Source organism: Hibiscus syriacus, unplaced genomic scaffold (assembly GCF_006381635.1).
Source record: "Hibiscus syriacus cultivar Baekdansim isolate YM2019G1 unplaced genomic scaffold, ASM638163v2 tig00112925_pilon, whole genome shotgun sequence".
Lineage (NCBI taxonomy): Eukaryota > Viridiplantae > Streptophyta > Magnoliopsida > Malvales > Malvaceae > Hibiscus > Hibiscus syriacus.
The window spans coordinates 880,769-903,296 of record NW_024063420.1 but is presented as its reverse complement, the minus strand read 5'-3'; the positions used below and the strand labels follow the sequence as shown (position 1 = coordinate 903,296).

At 34.0% G+C, this 22,528-nt stretch overlaps 1 protein-coding gene across 2 annotated transcripts; it reads right to left on the bottom strand.

Moving 5' to 3' along the window:
• Positions 1-7,315: 7,315 nt before the first annotated feature.
• Positions 7,316-10,890, bottom strand: LOC120184562 (UDP-rhamnose/UDP-galactose transporter 4-like). Of its 2 annotated transcripts, none has more exons than XM_039188992.1 (6): positions 10,851-10,890; positions 9,442-9,680; positions 8,797-8,981; positions 8,510-8,710; positions 8,132-8,293; positions 7,316-7,737 (listed from the first exon to the last, which is right to left on the bottom strand). In XM_039188992.1, the coding sequence occupies exons 2-6, from the start codon at positions 9,569-9,571 to the stop codon at positions 7,414-7,416; spliced, it is 1,002 nt and encodes a 333-aa protein (XP_039044923.1). In that variant the 5' UTR covers positions 9,572-9,680; positions 10,851-10,890; the 3' UTR covers positions 7,316-7,413. The 2 variants fall into 2 exon arrangements, with proteins under 2 accessions (XP_039044923.1, XP_039044924.1); XM_039188993.1 differs by having other exon boundaries at positions 9,442-9,668; positions 10,822-10,882.
• Positions 10,891-22,528: the final 11,638 nt, after the last annotated feature.

Genomic DNA, 22,528 nt, shown 5'->3' with positions numbered 1-22,528 from the left:
ATTCCTTTCTCCATATAGAATCAAGAATCATACCCAAATTTTCAATATGTTCTAATTTCAATTCCATCACTTCATATCTCTTAATTCCACTTATGACAAGTCAAATTTGACTTCCACTTCTAATTATAAACTCTGTTCCAAGATTTTATTCAAGAACTCAAAATCTTTAATCTTGCCTAACTCCTTTATCTTTTGATTTTAAGATAACTTAAGCTTTCCTTAAGCTTAGTTATCATCTAATGATCAAAACCCAAACCTTAAATCAACAAATAATCAATTAATTAGAAAACTTACCTTTGAGCTTGGAGATACGGGAGGAGAAAGAAGAAGGGAGAAGAGTTTGTAGATAACTCTCCCCCACCCCACGTGAATCATTCATATAAAGGGGGAAATATCTTTCTTGCCAAATGACCATTTTGCCCTTTAATTCATATGATAATTACTAACAACTTTCAGGAAATATTTTGAAATAAATCATTGAACTATTCAACTATTCTACTTCAATCACCAAATTCTGAAAATTTACTATTTGGTCACTAACCCGGTATTGAGGATGTTACACATTTAAAGGACTAAAATCGTAAAAATAGAATCTTAAAAGGCTAAATAGTAATTACAAAATAACCCAGAGCCCATATTGTAAATATTAAACAGTACAAGTACTAAAAATGAAAATAACCCATAAAAAATATTTAGGACTAAACTGTAATAAATAAAAATATGAAGGCCAAATCATAAATAAGCCAAATGTAAAATAATGACTAAAATGATATATTTACAAATATGGTGTCCATATTCGAATGTCAAAGAAAAATATGCAATATAGGAAATCAGTGACTAAAATGTAACATTTACAACTTTTGTGTCCAAATTCCAACATCCACAAAAGTCCACAACACACTAAATAAATGACTAAAATGAAATAATTATAAATATTGTGTCCAAAATCAAATATTAAAAAGAATGCACAATATAATAATAACAAGACTAAAAGATAAATACAGAAACATAAGTGCTTGAAATAAAATAAATAAAACTTCATTAAATGGTCCGAAAAGTAAAATTACAGAGCCACAGGGACCTAAAATGCTATTAACCTATCCTAGAAAATACGCTGAAGGTCCCTGTTGAAACGTCGTCATTTCGTTAGGGACATAGAATCCTAAAATAAGGTTTATTTTCTTCACTATTTCTCATTTGCTTCGTGGGTTCAAAAAAGAAGGGAAAGAGAGTTCTCAAACTCTCTCAAATATTCCCTCATCGGCCGAGAAGGAGCCACCCCACCAGCGGTGCTCTCAACTGCTCCCAGTGGCGCTCACGGTCACTTACGGTGGCCAGAGGAAACAACCTAAACCCAAAATGTTCCCCTTATCTCCCTCAGCCCGAAAATCAAACTTATTCAACCTAAAAACCCCCCTCAAAGCCCTAGATCTAGGTTTGATTACCTTCGAATACTTTGAACTCTGGCGACCTCTGGTGTTTCAGACTCGCTCCGAACCTTGGTAAGTTTCTCCATTTCTCTCTTTTGGGGGTATACAACTCTCGGTTTTTCTTTTTTTGTGTTGTCTGCTTCTTTTTTTTGTTTGAGGTTCTCTCTTCCCCTCTGTATTTTTTTCAACCCCCTCCGAATCTATCCATCCCAAATGGTATCTCTGTCTTTTTTTTATCTCATTGCATGCATGATCTCTGGTTGGATTGGTTAATATATTTGGATTACCTTGGGATATCCTTGATACTTGCTGATATTTTATTTCTATTTTTCTGACTGTGATTTTCTTTGACTGATAGATTACTTTTCGATCGCTGTTGATGACAACCTCGGTCAGGAAACATTCAACGACGGCTCGGGAGTGTTCGACGCGGCTCACGCGCCGGTGAGTGCTGAATGGTGAAGTCCACACGCGGCTGGGAACTGGCTTTGATTGTTGGAGGAGGCGGCTGCTTGTTAGGGGATTAGGGTTTTAGAAACCCTAATTTTGTTTAGGTCACAAACAGGCCGGATTGGGTCGTGCTTCAGTCTGGATTCGAGTCTTGTAACTGGGTCGGGTTGCTGGATTGGGTTGATAGCTGAGTGGGTCAATTGTTGTAACTTGGGCTGCTGGGTAGATGTAATCTGAATTGGGCCTTTTGGGTTGAGGGTCTGCAAAAATGTAATATTTGTATTAATATTAATAATTCAAAAACATAATAATAATAATAATAAATAATATATTAGTATTTTTTGTATACCCGGACAAAAACAAGTGTCTACAATTATTATGTTAAAATTTATGTTGACAGTACTTATATTTTATTTTGACAACAATGTTTATTTATATTTATATTTTTCTAAATTATTTAGTTGTCCTTTTAACTTTTTACAATATTATTTATGAATTTAATAAAATAAACTTATTAATTAAAATACTTTTCAATATTTATATTTAATTTTAATATTAAATGAGATTATGATATATATATATAAGGGTAAATTATATATTTAGTCACCAAACTATCACTTTGATTACATTTTAGTCACGTTTGATCCAATAACTTCAATATAAATTTCACCAGTTCAAAACTCTCGGATCAATCCTCAAGCATTGACTTACGAAAATTGGAACGGTACAATATGTATATCAGATTTGTCGTATCATAAGCAATATTATATTTACTCATTGATATGACATAAATAACCACAAACTTTAATCGCATAAAAACATGTTCATTTTTATATGATGTCATATTTACAAGGTAAATTTACTTCGATGAAACTTTAAAGAAAAAGAATTGCAGAAATGAGAGAAGAAGACCTGAGCACATGACGTTTTTCAGAAGACGGCCGAAACACATGATGTCTTCAGACTCTTCATCTTTACCGTTATATTAAACTTGAATGTGCAGCAGAGAGGGGACAGAGAGAGACTGCAACAGTGAAGGAGAAAAGAGAGAGAGAGAGAGAGAAGAGAAGGAGGTTAGCCATGATAGTTCGACCTGAGCTTTAAGACGTTGTTTACTCAAAAACGCCAACTGTTATTGACGTCTTCTAATGATACTGTTCAAAACACCCTACTTAAGTAAATATTTTTTATCTCTTCCCCTATATCAACCATTCTTTTCTTTCAAAATCTCATCAGAGCATTTTTGCCAATTTACAATAATCCTTCCTCTATTGTCGTCTTTTTATGGTTTCAGTTTTTTTTAATCATAATTGAATAAATTAATAAAACTAAAACTATTGAATATAAGTATTACAGAGTTTATATTATTAAAATAATTATATTAATATAAAATTCAAATTAAAATAGTATCAAATAATTTATCAGTCTCGACATAAAAACCAAACAATCAATTCATGACTTAAAATTCAAGGACATTTTTAGAAAAAATAATCAAAACGCACTAATCTTGGTTCAAAAATGGTTAATCAACCACTTTATTGGTATATATAAATAAGAAGAACATACCAATTTTTTTGGGTTAAGTTGAATATACAATAGATGTAATCTTCAATATCAAATTGAAATCCTCCTTAAGAATCACCTACAAAAATCACGATAATTGAAAGAGATCGTGTTGATAACATGTTATAAAAAATGAATTAATAAGAAGAACAAAAAGAAGAGATATGAAAATAAAGAAATAAATTTTATAGTATTATAATCTCGATATGAATTATATGTAATATTATCTATAAACTCTATATTTATAGATATAAGAAATAAATATCATATAAAACTTTAATTCTGATAAATATTAAATCTTTATAATAAAATACCTTAAAATCATATTTAATGCACATAAATAAATATTGATAAGAATATACATGTTTTAAATACACATTTGTATGTTATTATTAGAAGAAGCGTGATTGAAATTCTAAGTTGAGAAAAATCTTGCGGTAGATAATAGTTGGCACTGAAAATTGAGAGATGGGACTCTGACTTAGGAAGAGAAAGAGGCTCCCTTTGATTGATGACGATGACGATGTGGAAATTTGGGGAAGAAATGGGACCTACCCAACTGTAATAAACACGTGCCACTGTCCGGATTGCTGTCGTGGCTCAGTACCATACGTCGAGTACCAGTGTTGCACCATCAGTCCATTTGACCCATTTAGGTCACTGGGCCACCCCCTGAGTGTTACTCTTACCTCTTACATCGCATTGAGTACTTCGGCCGAGTTTATGTTTTCTGATCATATTAAAGTGCATGTACCTCTTTAAGTTCATTGCGACCTAAAATATACGTTTGAATTTTGTACTAATACGTATAACTTTGGATTTTATTTCAATTTTTTATATTTATAAATAAATAATTTAATTCAAACGAGATTTCAATAAAAGTTTGAGTCATTGATTATTAGATTCAAGTTTCATTATATGTAACAGTAAATCTATAGTTTTTTGTCTTTTTTTTTTACGATTTATGTGGTTTGTCTTCTTCTTTATCTTGATTTGTGGTTGGTGACCGTATAAATCTTAGAGATGATGGTAGACTGTTAGTATTCATTGTTTTTCGCTATTCTTTTATATCATATATTTGATTTGATTTTCTTTTAGTTTTTAATAACTCTATTTTTGTGACATATTTTTCTCTACCTTTATGACACGTTTTCGTCTGTCTTTTGGCACGTTTTGGTCTTTTTCATTGATTGTTTGATTGATCACATTGCTTAATTTTGTTAGGGTTGAACAAAACATCGCATTGACTGATCAAGATGACTTTTATTTCTTATCATATTGATCTTCTATGCCTTGGACCTTTGATGAATTTGGGTTTACGTTCAGAGATAATTTTCTCACTACATTCGACTTTGATTCACAACTCTGATTCAAGCTGATAGGTAATTGATCCTACTCTCTAGAGAATCTACCATGATGCAAAGATTCTAAAACTCAACTAGCCCTGACGTCTAAATATATGTACCTTTCATCGCTGAAATACTTTGGGAAAAATCAAATTTCCAACACTTAATTCGATATGTCTTCTCTTTAAATTAGCATATGAATTATATTAGAGCTTAAAATTTTTCTCTTTGAAAATTCAATAATCAGTATGACATTTACGTCGATACGAGTATCCAATGTCATATATAGAGTTTCCTAGAATTTGGAAGTAAGCCTCGAATATCAATCAAGAATGATAGACATAGTAACCCTATGAATTCTGGAAATCTCAAAGATATACAATCTAACTAGCTTATTTAGAGATATTTTAAAGTAGAAGTTATTTTGACAAAAGAAATTAAAATATTGAGGGCTAAACTGCTCTAAAAAAATAATAAAGACCAAAATGATCAGTTAGACAAACATTGAGGACTAATTTTAACATTATGTCTTAATTTTTTTAAACGATTTTGAGTTAATATTGACTTTTTAAAAAAAGGTTTAGAGCAAAATTTAACTAAAAAGGTAATGACTAAATTAGCAATATATAAACATTAAGAGTTAAATTTATCAATATGCTTTTGAAATATCTATATTATATAAAATATAATTTACCTTATGTGAAGAATTGGTTATACACCAAATCAATTATTAATTTTATCATGCACAAATCAAGTTACTTCAGTGGTAAAAGAATGATTGTTATTTCTAGAGGTCTCAAGTTTAGCACCAGACACTGCACATGGTATTTGAGCGTTTATTGTCAAACGATTGAGAGTTTTTAAAACATATACCACAACTTGTAAGCATCCTAGATTAATAAAATATTATTAATTTTATCATACTTTATAATGATTAATTCCAATTTTTAATGATAATTCTTTGAAATATACATTATATGTAATTATGATTTTTTTAATAGTATGTGAAGATTATAAAGTAATAAATATTTAGAATCCTTATTAATATAGTTATTCGAATTCATTATCTCTAAGAATAACAACATATCCTTTAAACATTCAGATCACATATAAAAAGTGATAAGTACATAATTAATTATAGTTATATCTTCTTGTATTAAAAAGTGCTACCAACTAATCATTATTTTGGCCATAATGTGGCATAATTTAATATACAGTTTATTCTCATAAAAAAAGATATCAAGTAAAGTCCATTTAATTTTTTTTTTCACTTTCCCTTGTTGGGTTACATTATTTAAAGGATTAATTAATGAAATAAGTTAAAAAAAAAGGGAAAAGAAAAAAAGAAGAAGAGGATAGTGATGATTATGATGATGATTTTTGTTTTTTAGTTTATTGAAGTTGGAGAAATAGGGAAAAAGGAAGTGGGTCTCACACCTTTGTTATCGAAACAGAAAGTGTGAAAGAAAAAGAGATGAGAATGAAAATCTTATCAATGCCACACGAAATAAATGATGGCATCAAAGTAGAGACGGACCCTACCCTCATTATTTTCCTATCAATACTATTAAATAAATAAAATAAGAGGTAAATTATATGTCTAGTATCTAAATTATTTTTTTTATTTTAATATTTAAATTTTATTTTTTCAAAAAATAATACTTAATATTTAGTTTACGTTTCATTTTGGTACAATCGTTAAAAACTTAATGGTGACGTTGATGTGTCACCATAAGGTAATGTTATGTCATTAATGAAAAAAAAATACCACATTAATAATTATATTAATTTTTTTAACAGGGTACCAACTCGAAACCAACTAAACATTAGGTATAATTTTGAAGAAAAAAAGTATATGTACTAAAATGGAACAAAAGTAATAGTTTAAGTACTATATGTGTAGTTTACCCTAAAATAAAATATTGAAAAAATATTAGGATTTTCCCTGTTTGGGCCTTATATTTAATCAAGGCCCAATGTCATTCAATGCCTGCTTGTTCATCCTTTCTCTCATTATTTTCCAGTGATGCAAAAGCTCGCATATTTGTGCAGTGCAGATTTTCCCAATACCATTAATGGCTCTATTAACTACTGTATTAATTCTTATGACATCAACGCATCATTCTCTCTATCCTAAATTTATCACAGGGTCCGCCAAAATTCTCCTTTTTACTAATGGAATTATGCGAAAAAATGTGGCTTTTGGGACCACTATGAACCACTATATTTCTTTATGAACCTCCTGCAAGACTTGATACAAAGCCAAAGAGATACCTGAATTTGGTTAGACTAATGACCAAAGTATAATAAGTAGATTGAACAACAAGGAAATAAATAATTATAGAAAATGTTATTAGTGAAAAAGAATAAAATTACTGTTTTCACAGCGAATTTGGTCCCTCTCAACACCATCTTTCCGTTTGAATAAATTGAAGGACAACAGAACGATCAACAATAATTTGTGAAAAAAAAAGATCAATATAGTAGTCATTTGGACCTTTGATCCTCTAAGTGTAAATAGTTTCTTGGAATCTGCTCGACTTGGTTAAAATAAAATGGCTCCGTTTCACTCTCCGGACGTATCTTTTCTTACCTTTTACTTTGTTAAACCCGTAAACGAATTTTCAGACCTCCTCTGTCTCGGTGGAATCTGATAACTCCTGTTTATGTGATTTGTTGCTCGGGGCTGAATAAACCAGTCGTTCTTTTCCTCCCGGTTTGGAGGAGGCATTACCGTACCAGACCATTCCTGCAACTGCGATGACCATACCCAGAATTACGTGTAGGTTCAAACCTTCTTTCCCGAAGAAAATGAACCCTAACATCAGGACGAGAATAGTCTTCATATGGCCGAGCACTTGGAATGATACAGCTGTAAACCTGCCGATGCAGATGAACTGGCTGAGGTTTGTCCCGACCGCAATGGAGCATGACATGATTAAGAAAAACTGCATGCACAGAGTATCACAATATCATTTACACTGACTCAAGGCTACCTGCTAGCAAAGTCTATTGATTTTCATGTTATGTTGCACATGAACTATATCTGCAGATAAAACCGTTAAAAGGGGTAGCAACCGATATCAAGAACAATATAAAAGCACAATTGATAGAGACATAAAATAGCACCAACTTTGGCATTAGACCAAGACTTCTTAATTTCCTATTTAATATGCAGGTAATAACAGCCATACTTCAAACCATTTTGCATTGTGTGAACTAAAGGCATAACATGCAGTGCGTAATAGAATAAGATGCAATGACTTTATCAGCATGCATGCATGTGAAATGGAGCAGTACTATTATCGACTAAAATCTAGTTAATCCTGATAAGAACCATACCACTGATATCACATTGAAGTCATAGGCATAAACCTTTTTCTCTGTTAGCCAGTAGTCCACAAAAGGGCCAACTAACAGTAGGCTTGCAGCTTGAACTGGAGCAGTGTGTCCCAACAAGTCGAAAGATCCTAAAGAATGCTTACGTTGAAGAAAATGTACGTACTGCAATAATAAATAAGTAAAACAACGAAAGACAAAAAATTTCAGTCCGTAAAACAAGATTACGCATGGCATGTGCCACATTTATAGAATGGATTAAGCCAAGACATGCATTCTGAACCTTGTTTAATTGAAAAGTTATGTGACACTACTGTCCAAATTTTCTTCCAACAAATTGCGTCTTAGGTAAAATCAGGATACTAGTACAGATTTACTTACATACTGTTGGAGGGCTGTGCTCCAGACTGCTATTACAGCAGCTAAAAAACCCTTGAAATTGACACTCACATCTGTAACAGTACAGACAGCAACTCCAAAGAGAACAAGCAGTATGCTAAGCTTTGTATCTCTTGAGTAGCGGACTTTGTCAAAAACAACTTCCAAAAAGCACGATACTGGAATCATGCTAAGCTTTGCTATCTGAGAATAATTTTTAAACAAACAAATGTAACATAACTTCAACCAGATCATACATAGTAGATAATAGCCTAGTTGCAGAAACTGACCTGATAGAAGCCCACAGAATTCCACATCAAACTCACATTCATTCCAACAATAGAAAAGTTTGCAAACAAGACAAATTTGAGAAGTTCGGGTAATGGCAGATGCGATCCCTTAATGTAACCCAGCCATCTAAGAAGAACCGTCAACAAGGTTGTGGTGGCAAAATGCAAACCAGTTAATGTTGTAGCTGCACCCAAGTAAAAATGGTACACAATCAGGGTTGTTGGAAAGGTAAAAATTTCTTAACATTGACTTCAGAATTTATATGGTCAAAACATGCTATTTTTCGTATGCAAGGAATTTTTTGGTATTTAAGGAAATTGAGCAAGACAATGGGAGGAAGCTCTCACTCATCCCACAAATCTCACCCTGCCCATTCAAGGATTTGAACCCTTCCAATTTGGGTCTTTCAAACAGAAGCTGATAAAGAAAATAATGCTAATGATAGATAACTTCTTTGTTTATCCAACTTTAAAAGTGTTGTTTACTTCTTAGCCCTTCAGCCATTCATAATTGCTCTCCCTTTTAGACTTAGACGACCATATGCAGTCGTATCCGTGTACCAACAAGTGATTGATCCATTAGACATGTAATGCAAAGGCAAAGTTTATCAAAGTTTACAGATAAAATGTTCATTCGAAACATACCAAAACTGAAGCCATACGTAGCCATTAAGGCTTTATTGACCATGATTATACCCACAGATGTGACAACATTGAAGAACCATGAGGCCACATCAAGTGCTGCCTTCCTATCAGCCTTGCTTACAGAGGACATTATTAACTACAGTCTCCAATTAATCAAGCAATCTTTGTTTCTCAATTTTCATGGGAGCAAAAACAAAGCTCGGGAGTCAAAAAACCAGCAGCTATACCTGAATCAACAAATTATTTGGAAAATCAAAAGGTTAAAGAAGAACAAACAAGCATCCGCATGTAATAAAGACAATGAAGAAAGTTCCTTATTTCAGAAACAATAATAACTGTGAAATAAAATAGAAGCATACAATTGCAATGCATATATTTTAACACAGTTATAGGAAAGTAACAATTTTTTAGGAAGAGATAACATATACAATGATCTCTTACAAGTCTTGAGAGCCCGAGATCTGTTTGGAAACCTTCATTAAACGAGAAGATTTGGAAATTAAATTCAATTTTATAGTCTGAAAATGATTTAAAGAAGCTGGATTTGATTTTTGACAGAGTACTAAAAAATTTGAAAGGGCCGAGGCTAAATTTAATATTTCAGCATCTACTCATTGAGATTGATATTCGTTACATCCAATCAGAATAGAACGCGAACTACAAAAAATTCTGCAGTAAATAGTTTCAAATCAAGAATATCAAGCTAGTCAAAATTTTGACATGATTCAAAATCCAGATCCTATTAAGAATTTTAATAGCAACCAAATATATCTTGCAACAATGAATAACTAGTAATTATGGCATTAAAACCTCGGCAGCAACAGACAAAATAATTAATGAATTAGGCATCCTCATTGCTTTTCCCCCATTAATCAAACGGTTTTTATTTATTTGGGCACACATTATCTGCTCTACTTTTTTATGTAAAAAAAATAATAAAGAACGGGATCAAACGTTGAAACCTTTCAAGCTGCAAAAATTTGAAATGCTTGCAAAGATCTACAATAATAAGAGTTGATACTATATTCTTCAGCTGGAAAAGCGCTAAAAATTTAAAATGTAAGCATCCACCAAAACTCAACGATATTGGATCATAAAAAAATAAAAAGGAAAACAGTTTTCTATTTCTCAGCTCATCCATCATCTTTAACGTTTTCTTAATAACGCTTCATTTCTCAAAGAGAACAGAAATCACAAGCAATTTCAACCCCAAAGTTAGAGAATTAAGAGGAAAAAAGTCTAATTAATCGGATTAACAATGCATTAATCAGAAATATAATATATAAAAAAAGATGGAATCGAAACATACTTAGAAAAGAAAAAGATCTTCTGGAGAAAAACTTGCAAGAAATTAGGCGAAAGAAAATAGATTTAACGAACCTGGCGGAACACGAATAAGAGGAGTAAAAGAGGAGAGTCCAAATAAGGTCCCCCCCCTGATTTGCGCAGTTTTTAAAGGAGAAAGGAGGGAGATAAATGTCTTTACAGTTATATTTTGATATGAAATTTGTGTAGCCAATAAGAAAACAAAGGAAATAAATAGAGGGAGAATAAACAAAATTATTATTTTCATATTAAATACCTTTTATGTCCATTGTTATTTGAGATTAGAACCTTGCATAAATGTGTTTATTCCCTCGCCTAGTCCTTTTCCTTTCACTTATGATGAAAATGAAGGGAAATGATGGATTACTATAATTTGATGATGGGTTTTCCATTTGGTAATTATGTTGAGAGTAGTGAAAATTCTCTAAATTCACATGTAACATGATAAAATGGTAAATTACAGCATTGGTTCTTTTTGTTTTGATCATCGATTTTAAAAAAGTTATGCTCCGGTTACTTTTATTTTTCGAACAACCATTATCACTACCTCCTCTTTTAGACTGAGGGCATGGTTGTTCTTTTCCCTGGCGTCTCTGCCACCATCTTCCGCTAGACTCTCTATTCCACCATCGGCATGGCCCATGGGACTCAATGCCATCATCAAACAAAAGTAGACCAACGAGACGAAAATCATGCCTCTCCAATCAAAATCGCCACCATGCTAAAATAAGTGTTATAAGAGCATAAAAAATATATTACAAAAAATAGATAAAAAATATTATTATTTATATTAGAAAAATAAAAAATATCAAACAAAATAATATAATTTGATTAGTTGCAATGATAAACGAAGAAAAGAAGAAGAAAGAAAGAAAGAAAGAAAGAAAGAGGTGTATAATCCAATTGAAAAAATATCAAAGGAGAAGCCCCTTTTCATCCTGAACATAGCAGAGCAGGCAACTTAAGTTGTAATTGAGTTGAGCTGCACATCAATAGATATTTAAATTCGAAAATCAACTCAAATTTTATCAAGTTCTATTTTAAAACTCGATATTAATCTGAAAAAGGCATTAAGTAATTTGAGTCCATTTGATTGGATTTAATTTTTCACTGGTTCCTCATTTCGTGCTGTATCCGATTATATAAACCTTTCTTCTCTCTTTTCCCCCTTTTCTATGGCAGCATGATGAACCGAGGGAGTGTTGTATGATACAGTCATACCTCTTAAAAATTTCAAATTCCTTTATATTTGAAATTTTTTTCTTTGTATTTTCTATTAATTATATAATTTCGCACCCGTTAAATTTTTATAACTTAACATCTTAAAATTTTTAATATAATTTTTTAAGTCCGTGCTCCCTAATATAAATTTCTGTATTTATTTATGTAACGCGAGATACTCTTTTTCAGTGGATTCTAAGGCAGCAAGAAGAAGGATTGGAGATGAAGACAGCTGATATAGTTACTTATTTGCAAGTATCTTATGTGATTTCCTTCTCTTGTGAATTTGTTTGGAATTATTTTTGTTTGGAGGTGCTCCCTTTCTACTCATTTTTATGTATTTTTCTCAATTTCATACAAGTACAACTTTAATTTTGGAATTGTTTTAAAAACATAATTTTTTATTTTAAAAACCCATCCACCTGTTGGGGTAATGTGCTCGATTTTTATTAAAATCAACTTATTTTTAATTAAAATTTGTTTTAATTTTTTATAAATCCCACCCACATGTTGCCTTTAAATGTGTTCTATTTTTATAAAAAGATAATTCTTTTAAGTTAAATTATTTGTTTTTAAATTAAAATTTTATTTAATATTTTATCATATTTTTCTAAATATGAATTATAGATTAAGTTAAATATAATACTTTTTTAAGAAAGTGTCAAATAATGAACCTAATTTTGTGATTAATGCATGCCAAGATCCTATTTCTTTGTTAATAATATGCCAAATATTGAGCTTGGTTAAGTAATTAAGGTTTTCTTATTTCTCATCTCATGCTCGGGTCTAGTTTTTATCATTATCATTATCATTCCATTTTATTTCATTTTTCCATTTTATTTCATTTTCTTTAATAAGATGATGACACATATAAATAAAAATAATCAAATATGTAATTATATAAATTTACTTAACTGATACATTAGTATTTCCTTTAATTTTTAACTATTAGTGACTTGATTAATATTGTCATAACCATTTTTTTTAAAAAACAATTAAGTTTTTTAAAAAAAATTATGACTTTTATTTGGAAAAATTGACGATTTTGAATTGGTTTGAATTAAATAGAATATGAGTCGCCATCGACCTTTGGGCTAGGTAAGTCGAATACCTAAAAACATATTTTTAAAAAAAATGTTTTGTAAGATAAAAATTGATATGTGTTGTACGAAAATTCATTTTAAGGGTTCGGAAGTCGATTACGTGTGAGGAATGATAAAACCCCCGCACAATGCCCAAAAATTGGTACTTAGTCGCTTATATATTGTCGTGGTAATGAAAATTATAAATCAAATATAAAGTAAAAATACGATCTATTTATTAAAGTTTAATCAAATTGCTTCGAATTATATTTTAGGGAAAATCTTTTAATTCGAAAAGAAATATCGAGATTTGCTCATCCTCCGACGGGATGCCTATCTCTTCTATTTCTTGTCTAAAAAGAATATTACCTCCTTGAAAAAAAATGTAAATCTAATATAAATTGAATATCGACATTTGCATAAAATAAAATATTAAAAAAACATGCATTGCGTAATTTGAATTAGAAATAAAAATTTAATTAGTAAAATAAATTTGATTTATTTCAAGTTCACATTTTCGTTCGAATGTCATATCAGATCGCACTACTTCGACCAAACAATGCTTTCCACGCCCATTCTACAAATAAGTGTTCTTGAAAATATTAGAGTAAAAAAAACGTTAAAAATGAATGAAACAAACGTTTTGTACAATCGTTTGTAACCAATTCCCAAGAGCCAAGAATATATACATACATAAATAATATGAATAAATATATAATATCCATACATGGTAAAAATGAAAGAAAATAAAATCTAACTAAGCAAAAATTAAATTATAGAAGTAAAATAAACAGATAATAAAGCACAATAATTAAACGAATAAATTAAGGTATTGAAAAATAAAGAGACGAAATAAAATATTAGAACATAAAATAAAATAAAATATAAATAATGAAATTAAATAAAGAAAATAAAAAACTTAAACTTAAAAGTGCATAAAATTAAATAGCATAAATAAAATGCAATAAAAATAAAATGTTAATATCGAATTTTATTATGTATCCCGTACCATAAATGATGCGAGTAATACCCCGGGGCAAATTCTCGCAAGGTCGTACATGGTTCAAACATGAAATAAAACAAACAAATAAATAAATGTTAACAATTAGTAATTAGCGGTTAGAAAAGTTAGTTGTTAAAAGTTATCGGTTAGCAGAGTCTGAACCATAATAATACGGATCATACCCCGGATCGGGTCTCCACAAGGACGAATCGAATATTAGAAACAATAAATAAATAAATAAATAACAATGGTTAAAGTGCAATAAAATAAAAGTTAGTAATTAGCAGAGTCTGAACCATAATAATACGGATTATACCCCGGATCTGGTCACCACAAGGTCGAATAGAATAATAGAAACAATAAATAAATAAACAATGGTTAGAATGTAATAAAATAAAAGTTAGTAGTTAGCAAAGTCCGAACCATAATAATGTGGATCATACCTCAAATATGGTCACCACAAGGTCAAATCGAATAATAGAAACAATAAATAAATAAACAATGGTTAGAATGTAATAAAATAAAAGTCAGTAGTTAATATGCAATAAAATAAAGTTAGTAGTTAAAAATAAATAACATAGCAGAATAGTGACCAAATTAAAAATTAATAAAATTTGCATGCATATTCAAAATAAATAGAAAATGAGTGACTTGAGTGCCAAAGAATTAAAATATAGGGGACTTAAAGGTGATTTCCCTCGATATTGACCAAAGTGTAAAACAAACAGAAGCCGGGAGCACCTGTGGGTGATTTGCCCACTGAATAGGTGACTAAAATGCAAATAAAAGACTAAAACTTGGGGAACTATGTGTAATTTACCCAAAAGCATAAAATAGAAACTTTCTTCCTCATTTTTTCTCTGCACGCACAACACCCTTTTCAGGGCCCCAAATCGAACGCCGACCATCACAAACCGGCCCTTGCATGCTAGCCACCAGGCCGGTGATCCTCATACTAAAATCAGTGACCTCGACCGCGACCTAATGAGGACTGATCGAATGACTTCAACCTATTTTTTAACCGACCGAGAAGCTCCCAAAGCTTCATATACATAACCAACCACCGCGCCTGTAACAACCCGGAATAAAATTTGGAAAAAAAACTATTAATTAAGTAATTTGGCAAAATTTGAGGATTTAATCGGAAGTTTTCAAAATTTTAGGCCATTTTAGAAGTTAAAGGAAATTCAGGGACTAAGCCCTGAATTTAACCAAAGAGTGTCGGCAGGTTATGTGGTTTTATACATGCACTGCGTTTCTGATTTTAAAATCAGAAACTTTTGTAAACAAAATTCCTCCTCTCGCACCCTTCTTGCAAGTCTGATCCCGACGCCGTTCGACATCCGATCGTCAAATTGAAACCACCATCGTGTTCATCTTCGACTCGTGAACAAAGCCCAATAAACCAATTTTAGTGAAACGCTACCAAACGCCGTGAATTTCGAGTCAAAGTATCGACGTTTTTTTAGCACCACCGCCGGGAAAATCTTAAATTCATCTCCAATCGTTGATCGGTTTTCGACACCTCCTGCACCATCGTGTTCCTTGTGTCGTTTCGAGTCCGCCGGTGTCAACCTTGTTCGCCGTCGACGGCGGCGCGTGAGGAGGTGGAGCAGTCAAAGATTCGACCGAGTTGAAATCGAGCTCTCCACCGTTCAAAAATTTGAACCGATCTTTGTAAGTATCTAGAAATCGCTTAAAATAAATTTTAGAAATTTTTCCAGAATTTTTAGACCCCCGGAGGAGGCCTCACACACCGCCGCAGGGAGAGTGGAGGGCTGGAAACCGGTTTGACCGGTTTTCAACCGGTTCTGATCTGTTTGACCGATTCGAACCGGTTTGACCGGTCTGAACCGGTTTGACCGATCCGACCCGACCCGACTGACCCGACCCGACCGTTGACCGTGATCGTTGACCATTGACTTCCTTTGACCAAAACTTAAAATGGCTTTGACCGACCCTTAAACGACCGTAAATCTTTTCCGAGTATACCTATTCTGATAGTTTTCGACGTACCGAATCCATTTCCGAAGTCCGTTTTGTCAAATTCGAACCCGAAGGCCTCCAAATTGACGGTCAAAGTGGTTGCCTTTGACTTTGACCAAGAATCTGAATTTTTGAAAATTCATACTTTATGTTTTTCGACGTCCTGATTTCGATTCCGCAATCCGTTTGGCCAAATTCAGACTCGAAATACCCCAAAATGATAGTCAAACCCAAAAAATGCTTATGTACTTAAGAATTTTAGCTTTGAACAATTAAGTAAGCTTTAGGGTTGATTAATTATTATTGTTTGAAGGTACAAGAGACTCTCCGGATCGTTCGACAGCTCGACCCAGCTCTTCTAGATCAGTTAAACCACGTATACCAGTATTCACCCGTTCGAAAACTGTAACAGAGCGTGGTGAAACCAGCAATCAGTAGATCTACTATATGAACCCATTATCGAGGTGTGTTCCTGTTTACTACATAATGGTTTTATATGTTTTGAAATATGGTACATTGAAATCTATGGTTTATTATTGTTGGTACACCGATTTATTGTTGATGTTTATGGACTTTGATGACTGGTATATGGATATTGATTTTGGGATGATTGAACTACAATTGTATAGCTCTGATCAAGCTAATAAACGGGCCTAATGTGACTCTTGAGGGCCCCAAGATGTTTCATTAGGTCGGCTTTCCTTTGCTGTGTGCTTAGGGTAAGCTATATGGACTTATTGACTTGGGCTTAAGGATACAAGCTTCATAGCTTATCCTTAAGTCGGCTTTCTTTTTGCTATGTGCATAAAGTAAGCTATATGGAAAATAATTTTGGGAACTACTGATGGTGTATCAGAAAAGGGTTTAAACTATGATTTTCAAAAGTTAAACTCTTTTACGAATTTGTGAGATTTACTGGACTATGATTTGTTTAATGTACCTATTGTGATTTTATGGTAATGTTGGGACACACTGAGCCTAGCTCACCTTTCAAAAATGTTTTTCCCCTTTCAGATACTGTTGGTTAGATACCTCGGTTCGAGCACTTGGATGATCAACATATCTCTTGAAGTATATCTGATTGTAATATTTTAAAATTGCAAGTTGACTTTATTCTGGTGACATGGACCTATTTTAAAGTATTGGATTTTATAATGATGATACTTTTGCTATTACTATTTAGTTTATCGTGGTTTTGATTTTTTTAAGATATGTTTTAAATTAATTTATTACTGATTGGTTTTATATTTAAGAGTTGAGTTTTAAATAGTATAATTTATTATAATTTCATGTCATGAATAATGTGGTTTTACATTGATTGGATAACGGTTTTGGAAAATGTCTTTGTGATCCACTAGACTTAGTCGAAACGCATAGGCCGGGTCTAGGGGGTTACATTTATTGGTATCAGAGCTTTTGGTTTTTAAATCTCAGACTGTGTATGAGTCCACATTGAAAATATGATTTTGAAATATTTTACAAAACAAGTTACTAAGGCCATGCCACAAAGTTATTAAGATTTTAACTATGTTCGAGACTCCAAGTGCTTATCTAACCCTAAGTTTTATCTTCTGTAGTAAACTTGAGATCCATCAAAATGAGTGCTAGACGTAGTCGTCGAACTAGCCGTGGACGAGGTCGAGTGGCTAGATTTGCAGATCCGATTAATGAGATACGGGTAGATCCCCCACCTCCGATAGGTGATCCTGCTCCTACGACCCCAATGAATCTGCCTCATGCCGCTGGTATTGGCATGACTACACCGATCATAGGAGCGACCAATATTGAGTCAGAGTCTATCGGAGTTGCTTTGGATGAGAATTTTGGTAGACAATTTCTGCAGTTGATACAGGGAGCAGTCAGAGCTACTAGTGTTGTATCAGAGGTTCCTATTTCGCAGACTTTGATTGCCAATGGAGTTAGAACTTTTAGGGGACCGATAGGTGGAGCTCCTACTGAAGTTGAGGATTGGCTCCAGGATACAGAGAGATGCATGGATCAGTTGGGTTTAGACTCAACTAAGAGATGTTAGGGTACTGTGACGATGTTAGATGGCAATGCCTACATTTGGTGGGAGTCAGTGACCAGTAGTGTTCCTACCGATCGTTTGACCTGGAATTTCTTTAAGGATCGCTTTCGGAGTCATTTTCTGGGAGAGCGCTACTTAGCTCAGAGACGTCAGCAGTTTCAAGACCTGGTTCAGGGAGACATGACTGTTTCTGAGTATGAGATCGAGTTCTTGAAGTTGCTGAAGTATGGATTCAGTATGGTACCTACTGAGAGAGATCAATGTCGTAAATTTGCCCTTGGACTCAGATACGAGCTGCGTAGACAAGTGGTAACCCACCATGATGAGATATTTGATGTGCTAGTGGGCAGAGCCAAAGATGCTGAAGAAGTGGAGGTTTTAGCTTCTGGTAGAGAGCGTGTTGAACAGGAACAATCTAAGAAATTTTCAGGTCCGATGGAGTCATCAGCACAGTCCGGGAAAAAGGACTCGTACTTCAGTCCCTCAGAGAAGCAATACACGTTTCAGGCCTGCAGCATCCTCACCGTTAGTATTATCATGGGTTCCTCTGTGAGTTTTGTGGTAAACAACACACAGGAGAGTGTCGTAAGAAGATGGGTCTTTGCTATCAGTGTGGATATAGTGGTCATTTTCGGAGGGATTGTCCTCAGCTAGCTTCATTTGAGCATACCGCTACTCAGACTCCTGTGCGTTCTCAGACTACAGTACAGACTCCAATTAGAGACTGTAGCCAAGTAAAGGCTCGTGGTTCAGCGTCCGGGACTGACAGTAGAGCCCAACCTCAGCAAGAGGGCCAACAGTTTTTGAGGCTAGACAACCAGCTTTGGTTTATGCCACTAGACGTCGGGATGACATAGATGAGCCTGAGGTTATTGCAGGTACATTTACTATTTATTCTATCCCATACTTTGCATTACTGGACAATGGCTCCACTCACTCCTATGTATCGAGCTCGGTATCTCGAAACCTTCAAATTCCGATCGAGAACACTGAAAATATTATTACAGTTACTAGTCCAGTAGGACAAGCGGTATTAGTGAATAAAGTATTTCGGCGTTGTCCTCTCGAGGTTCAGGGAGAAATTTTTCTCGCTGATCTTATGGAACTTCCTTTAGAGGAGTTCGATCTAATTCTTGGGATGGATTGGTTGAATAAACACAAGGTAAATCTGGATTACGAATACAAGCGGGCTACTCTAAAGACTTCAGATGGTCGGACCGTTGTGTTAATTGGTGAACGACGTGGCTATCTCTCCAATATAGTTTCAGCGATGAAAATTGATCGTATGATACGGAAGGGGTATGAGACTTTCATTGCTTGTATTTTGAACACTAAAAGTTTATTGTCCACGATCGAAGAGATCCGTACAGTTAGCGAGTTTCCTGATGTCTTTCCAGAGGAGTTGCCTGGTTTACCTCCTGATAGAGAGGTAGAGTTCGAGATAGAGACTTATCCGGGATCTGCACCTATTTCTATGGCACCTTATCACATGGATCCAAAATAACTTAAGGAGTTGAAGGTCTAATTGTAAGAATTATTCGATCGAGGATTTATTCGGCATAGTACTTTACCATGGGAAGCTCCAGTTTTGTTCGTGAAAAAGAAGGATGGGTCGCTAAGATTATGTATTGACTATAGGAAGTTGAATCAGATGACAGTCAAGAATAAATATCCACTACCCAGAATTGATGACTTATTCGATCAGTTGCGAGGAGCTACTGTATTCTCTAAGATTGATCTTCGTTCGGGTTATTATCAATTGAAAGTTAAAGGATCTGATGTTTCCAAGACGGCCATTCGCACTAGATATGGTCATTATGAATTCTTAGTGATGCCTTTTGGTTTGATGAATGCTCCTACAGCTTTCATGGATTTGATGAATCGGGTGTTCCGACCATATTTGGATCAATTTGTGGTGGTCTTTATTGATGATATTTTGATCTATTCTCATACTGAGGCAGAGCATGACGAGCATTTGAAAATCGTTCTGCGAACTTTGAGAGAGCATCGTCTATATGCCAAACTAAGCAAGTGTGAATTTTGGCTTCAAGAAGTGTCATTTATGGGGCATATTATTTCTGCGCGAGGTATTCAGGTCGATCCAAGCAAGATCGAGGCGATTGTGAATTGGAAACGACCCAAGTATATCTCTGAAATCTACAGTTTCTTGGGCTTGGCTGGTTATTATCGACGTTTTGTTAAGGGCTTCTCGATCATTACTTCTCCTTTGACAAAGTTGTTAAGGAAGAATGTGTCGTTTGACTGGGGTGAGGTACAACAGGAGAGCTTTGAGAAATTAAAGGCATTATTGACTCAAGCACCAGTGCTGATGCAACCAGAGTCCGGGAAGGATTTTACAGTGTATAGTGATGCGTCACACTCAGGACTTGGCTGTGTTCTAATGCAGGAAGGTAAGGTAGTGGCTTATGCATCCCGTCAGCTGCGACCGTATGAGTGTAATTATCCTACTCATGATTTGGAGTTAGCAGCAGTGATTTTTGCCTTGAAGATTTGGAGACACTATCTTTATGGAGAGAAGTGTTACATTTTCACGGATCATAAGAGTTTAAAGTATCTTCTGACCCAGAAGGAGCTTAATTTGAGACAGCGACGCTGGCTAGAGCTTCTAAAGGATTATGATTGCGTGATTGATTATCACCCTGGTAAAGCTAATATTGTAGCGGATGCTTTGAGTCGAAAGACGGTAACAGAGTTGAGATCTTTAATGGCCAGGATGAATTTATATGACGATGGCACTCTGTTACCAGAATTACAAGTTAAGCCGACCTTGGTTGATGAGATCAAAGCTAAGCAGCCCCTTGATAGCTCATTGCTTTCCATCTTTGAGCAAGTAGAGCAAGGGACAAGCTCAGATTACGCCCTTGATCAGGATGAAGTTTTATGCTTCAAAGGTTGGTATTGTGTGCCGGATGATGCTGAATTGAGGCAGACTATCCTCACGGAGGCTCATAGTAGTCCATATGCTGTGCACCTCGGTGGAGATAAGATGTATCGGAATTTGAGAGAGAGGTATCATTGGGTCGACATGACCCGACCCGACTGACCCGATCAGACCCGACTGACCCGACCCGACCGTTGACCGTTGACCGTGATCGTTGACTTCCTTTGACCAAAACTTAAAATGGCTTTGACCGACCCTTAAACGTCCGTAAATCTTTTCCGAGTATACCTATTCTGATAGTTTTCGACGTCCCGAATCCGTTTCTGAAGTCCGTTTCGTCAAATTCGAACCCGAATGCCTCCAAATTGATGGTAAAAGTGGTTGACTTTGACCAAGAATCTGAATTTTTGAAAATTCATACTTTATGTTTTTCGATGTCCTGATTTCGATTCCGTAATCCGTTTGGCCAAATTCAGACTCGAAATACCCCAAAATGATAGTCAAACCCGAAAAATGCTTATATACTTAAGAATTTTAGCTTTGAACAATTAAGTAAGCTTTGGGGTTGATTAATTATTATTGTTTGAAGGTACAAGAGACTCTCTGGATCGTTCGATAGCTCGACCCAGCTCTTCTAGACCAGTTAAACCACGTATACCAGTATTCACCCGTTCGAAAACTGTAACAGAGCATGGTGAAACCAACAATAAGTAGATCTACTATCTGAACCCATTATCGAGGTGTGTTCATGTTTACTACATAATGGTTTTATATGTTTTGAAATATGGTATATTGAAATCTATGGTTTATTATTGTTGGTACACCGATTTATTGTTGATGATTTATGGACTTTGATGACTGGTATATGGATATTGATTTTGGGATGATTGAACTACAATTGTATAGCTCTGATCAAGCTAATAAACGGGCCTAATGTGACTCTTGAGGGCCCCAAGATGTTTCATTAGGTCGGCTTTCCTTTGCTGTGTGCTTAGGGTAAGCTATATGGACTTATTGACTTGGGCTTAAGGATACAGGCTTCATAGCTTATCCTTAAGTCGGCTTTCTTTTTGCTATGTGCATAAAGTAAGCTATATGGAAAATAATTTTGGGAACTAATGATGGTGTACCAGAAAAAGGTTTAAACTATGATTTTCAAAAGTTAAACTCTTTTACGAATTTGTGAGATTTACTGGACTATGATTTGCTTAATGTACCTATTGTGATTTTATGGTAATGTTGGGACACACTGAGCCTAGCTCACCTTTCGAAAATGTTTTTCCCCTTTCAGATACTGTTGGTTAGATACCTCGGTTCGAGCACTTGGAGGATCAACATATCTCTTGAAGTATATCTGATTGTAATATTTTAAAATTGCAAGTTGACTTTATTCTGGTGACATGGACCTATTTTAAAGTATTGGATTTTATAATGATGATACTTTTGCTATTACTATTCAGTTTATCGTGGTTTTTGATTTTTTTAAGATATGTTTTAAATTAATTTATTACTGATTGGTTTTATATTTAAGAGTTGAG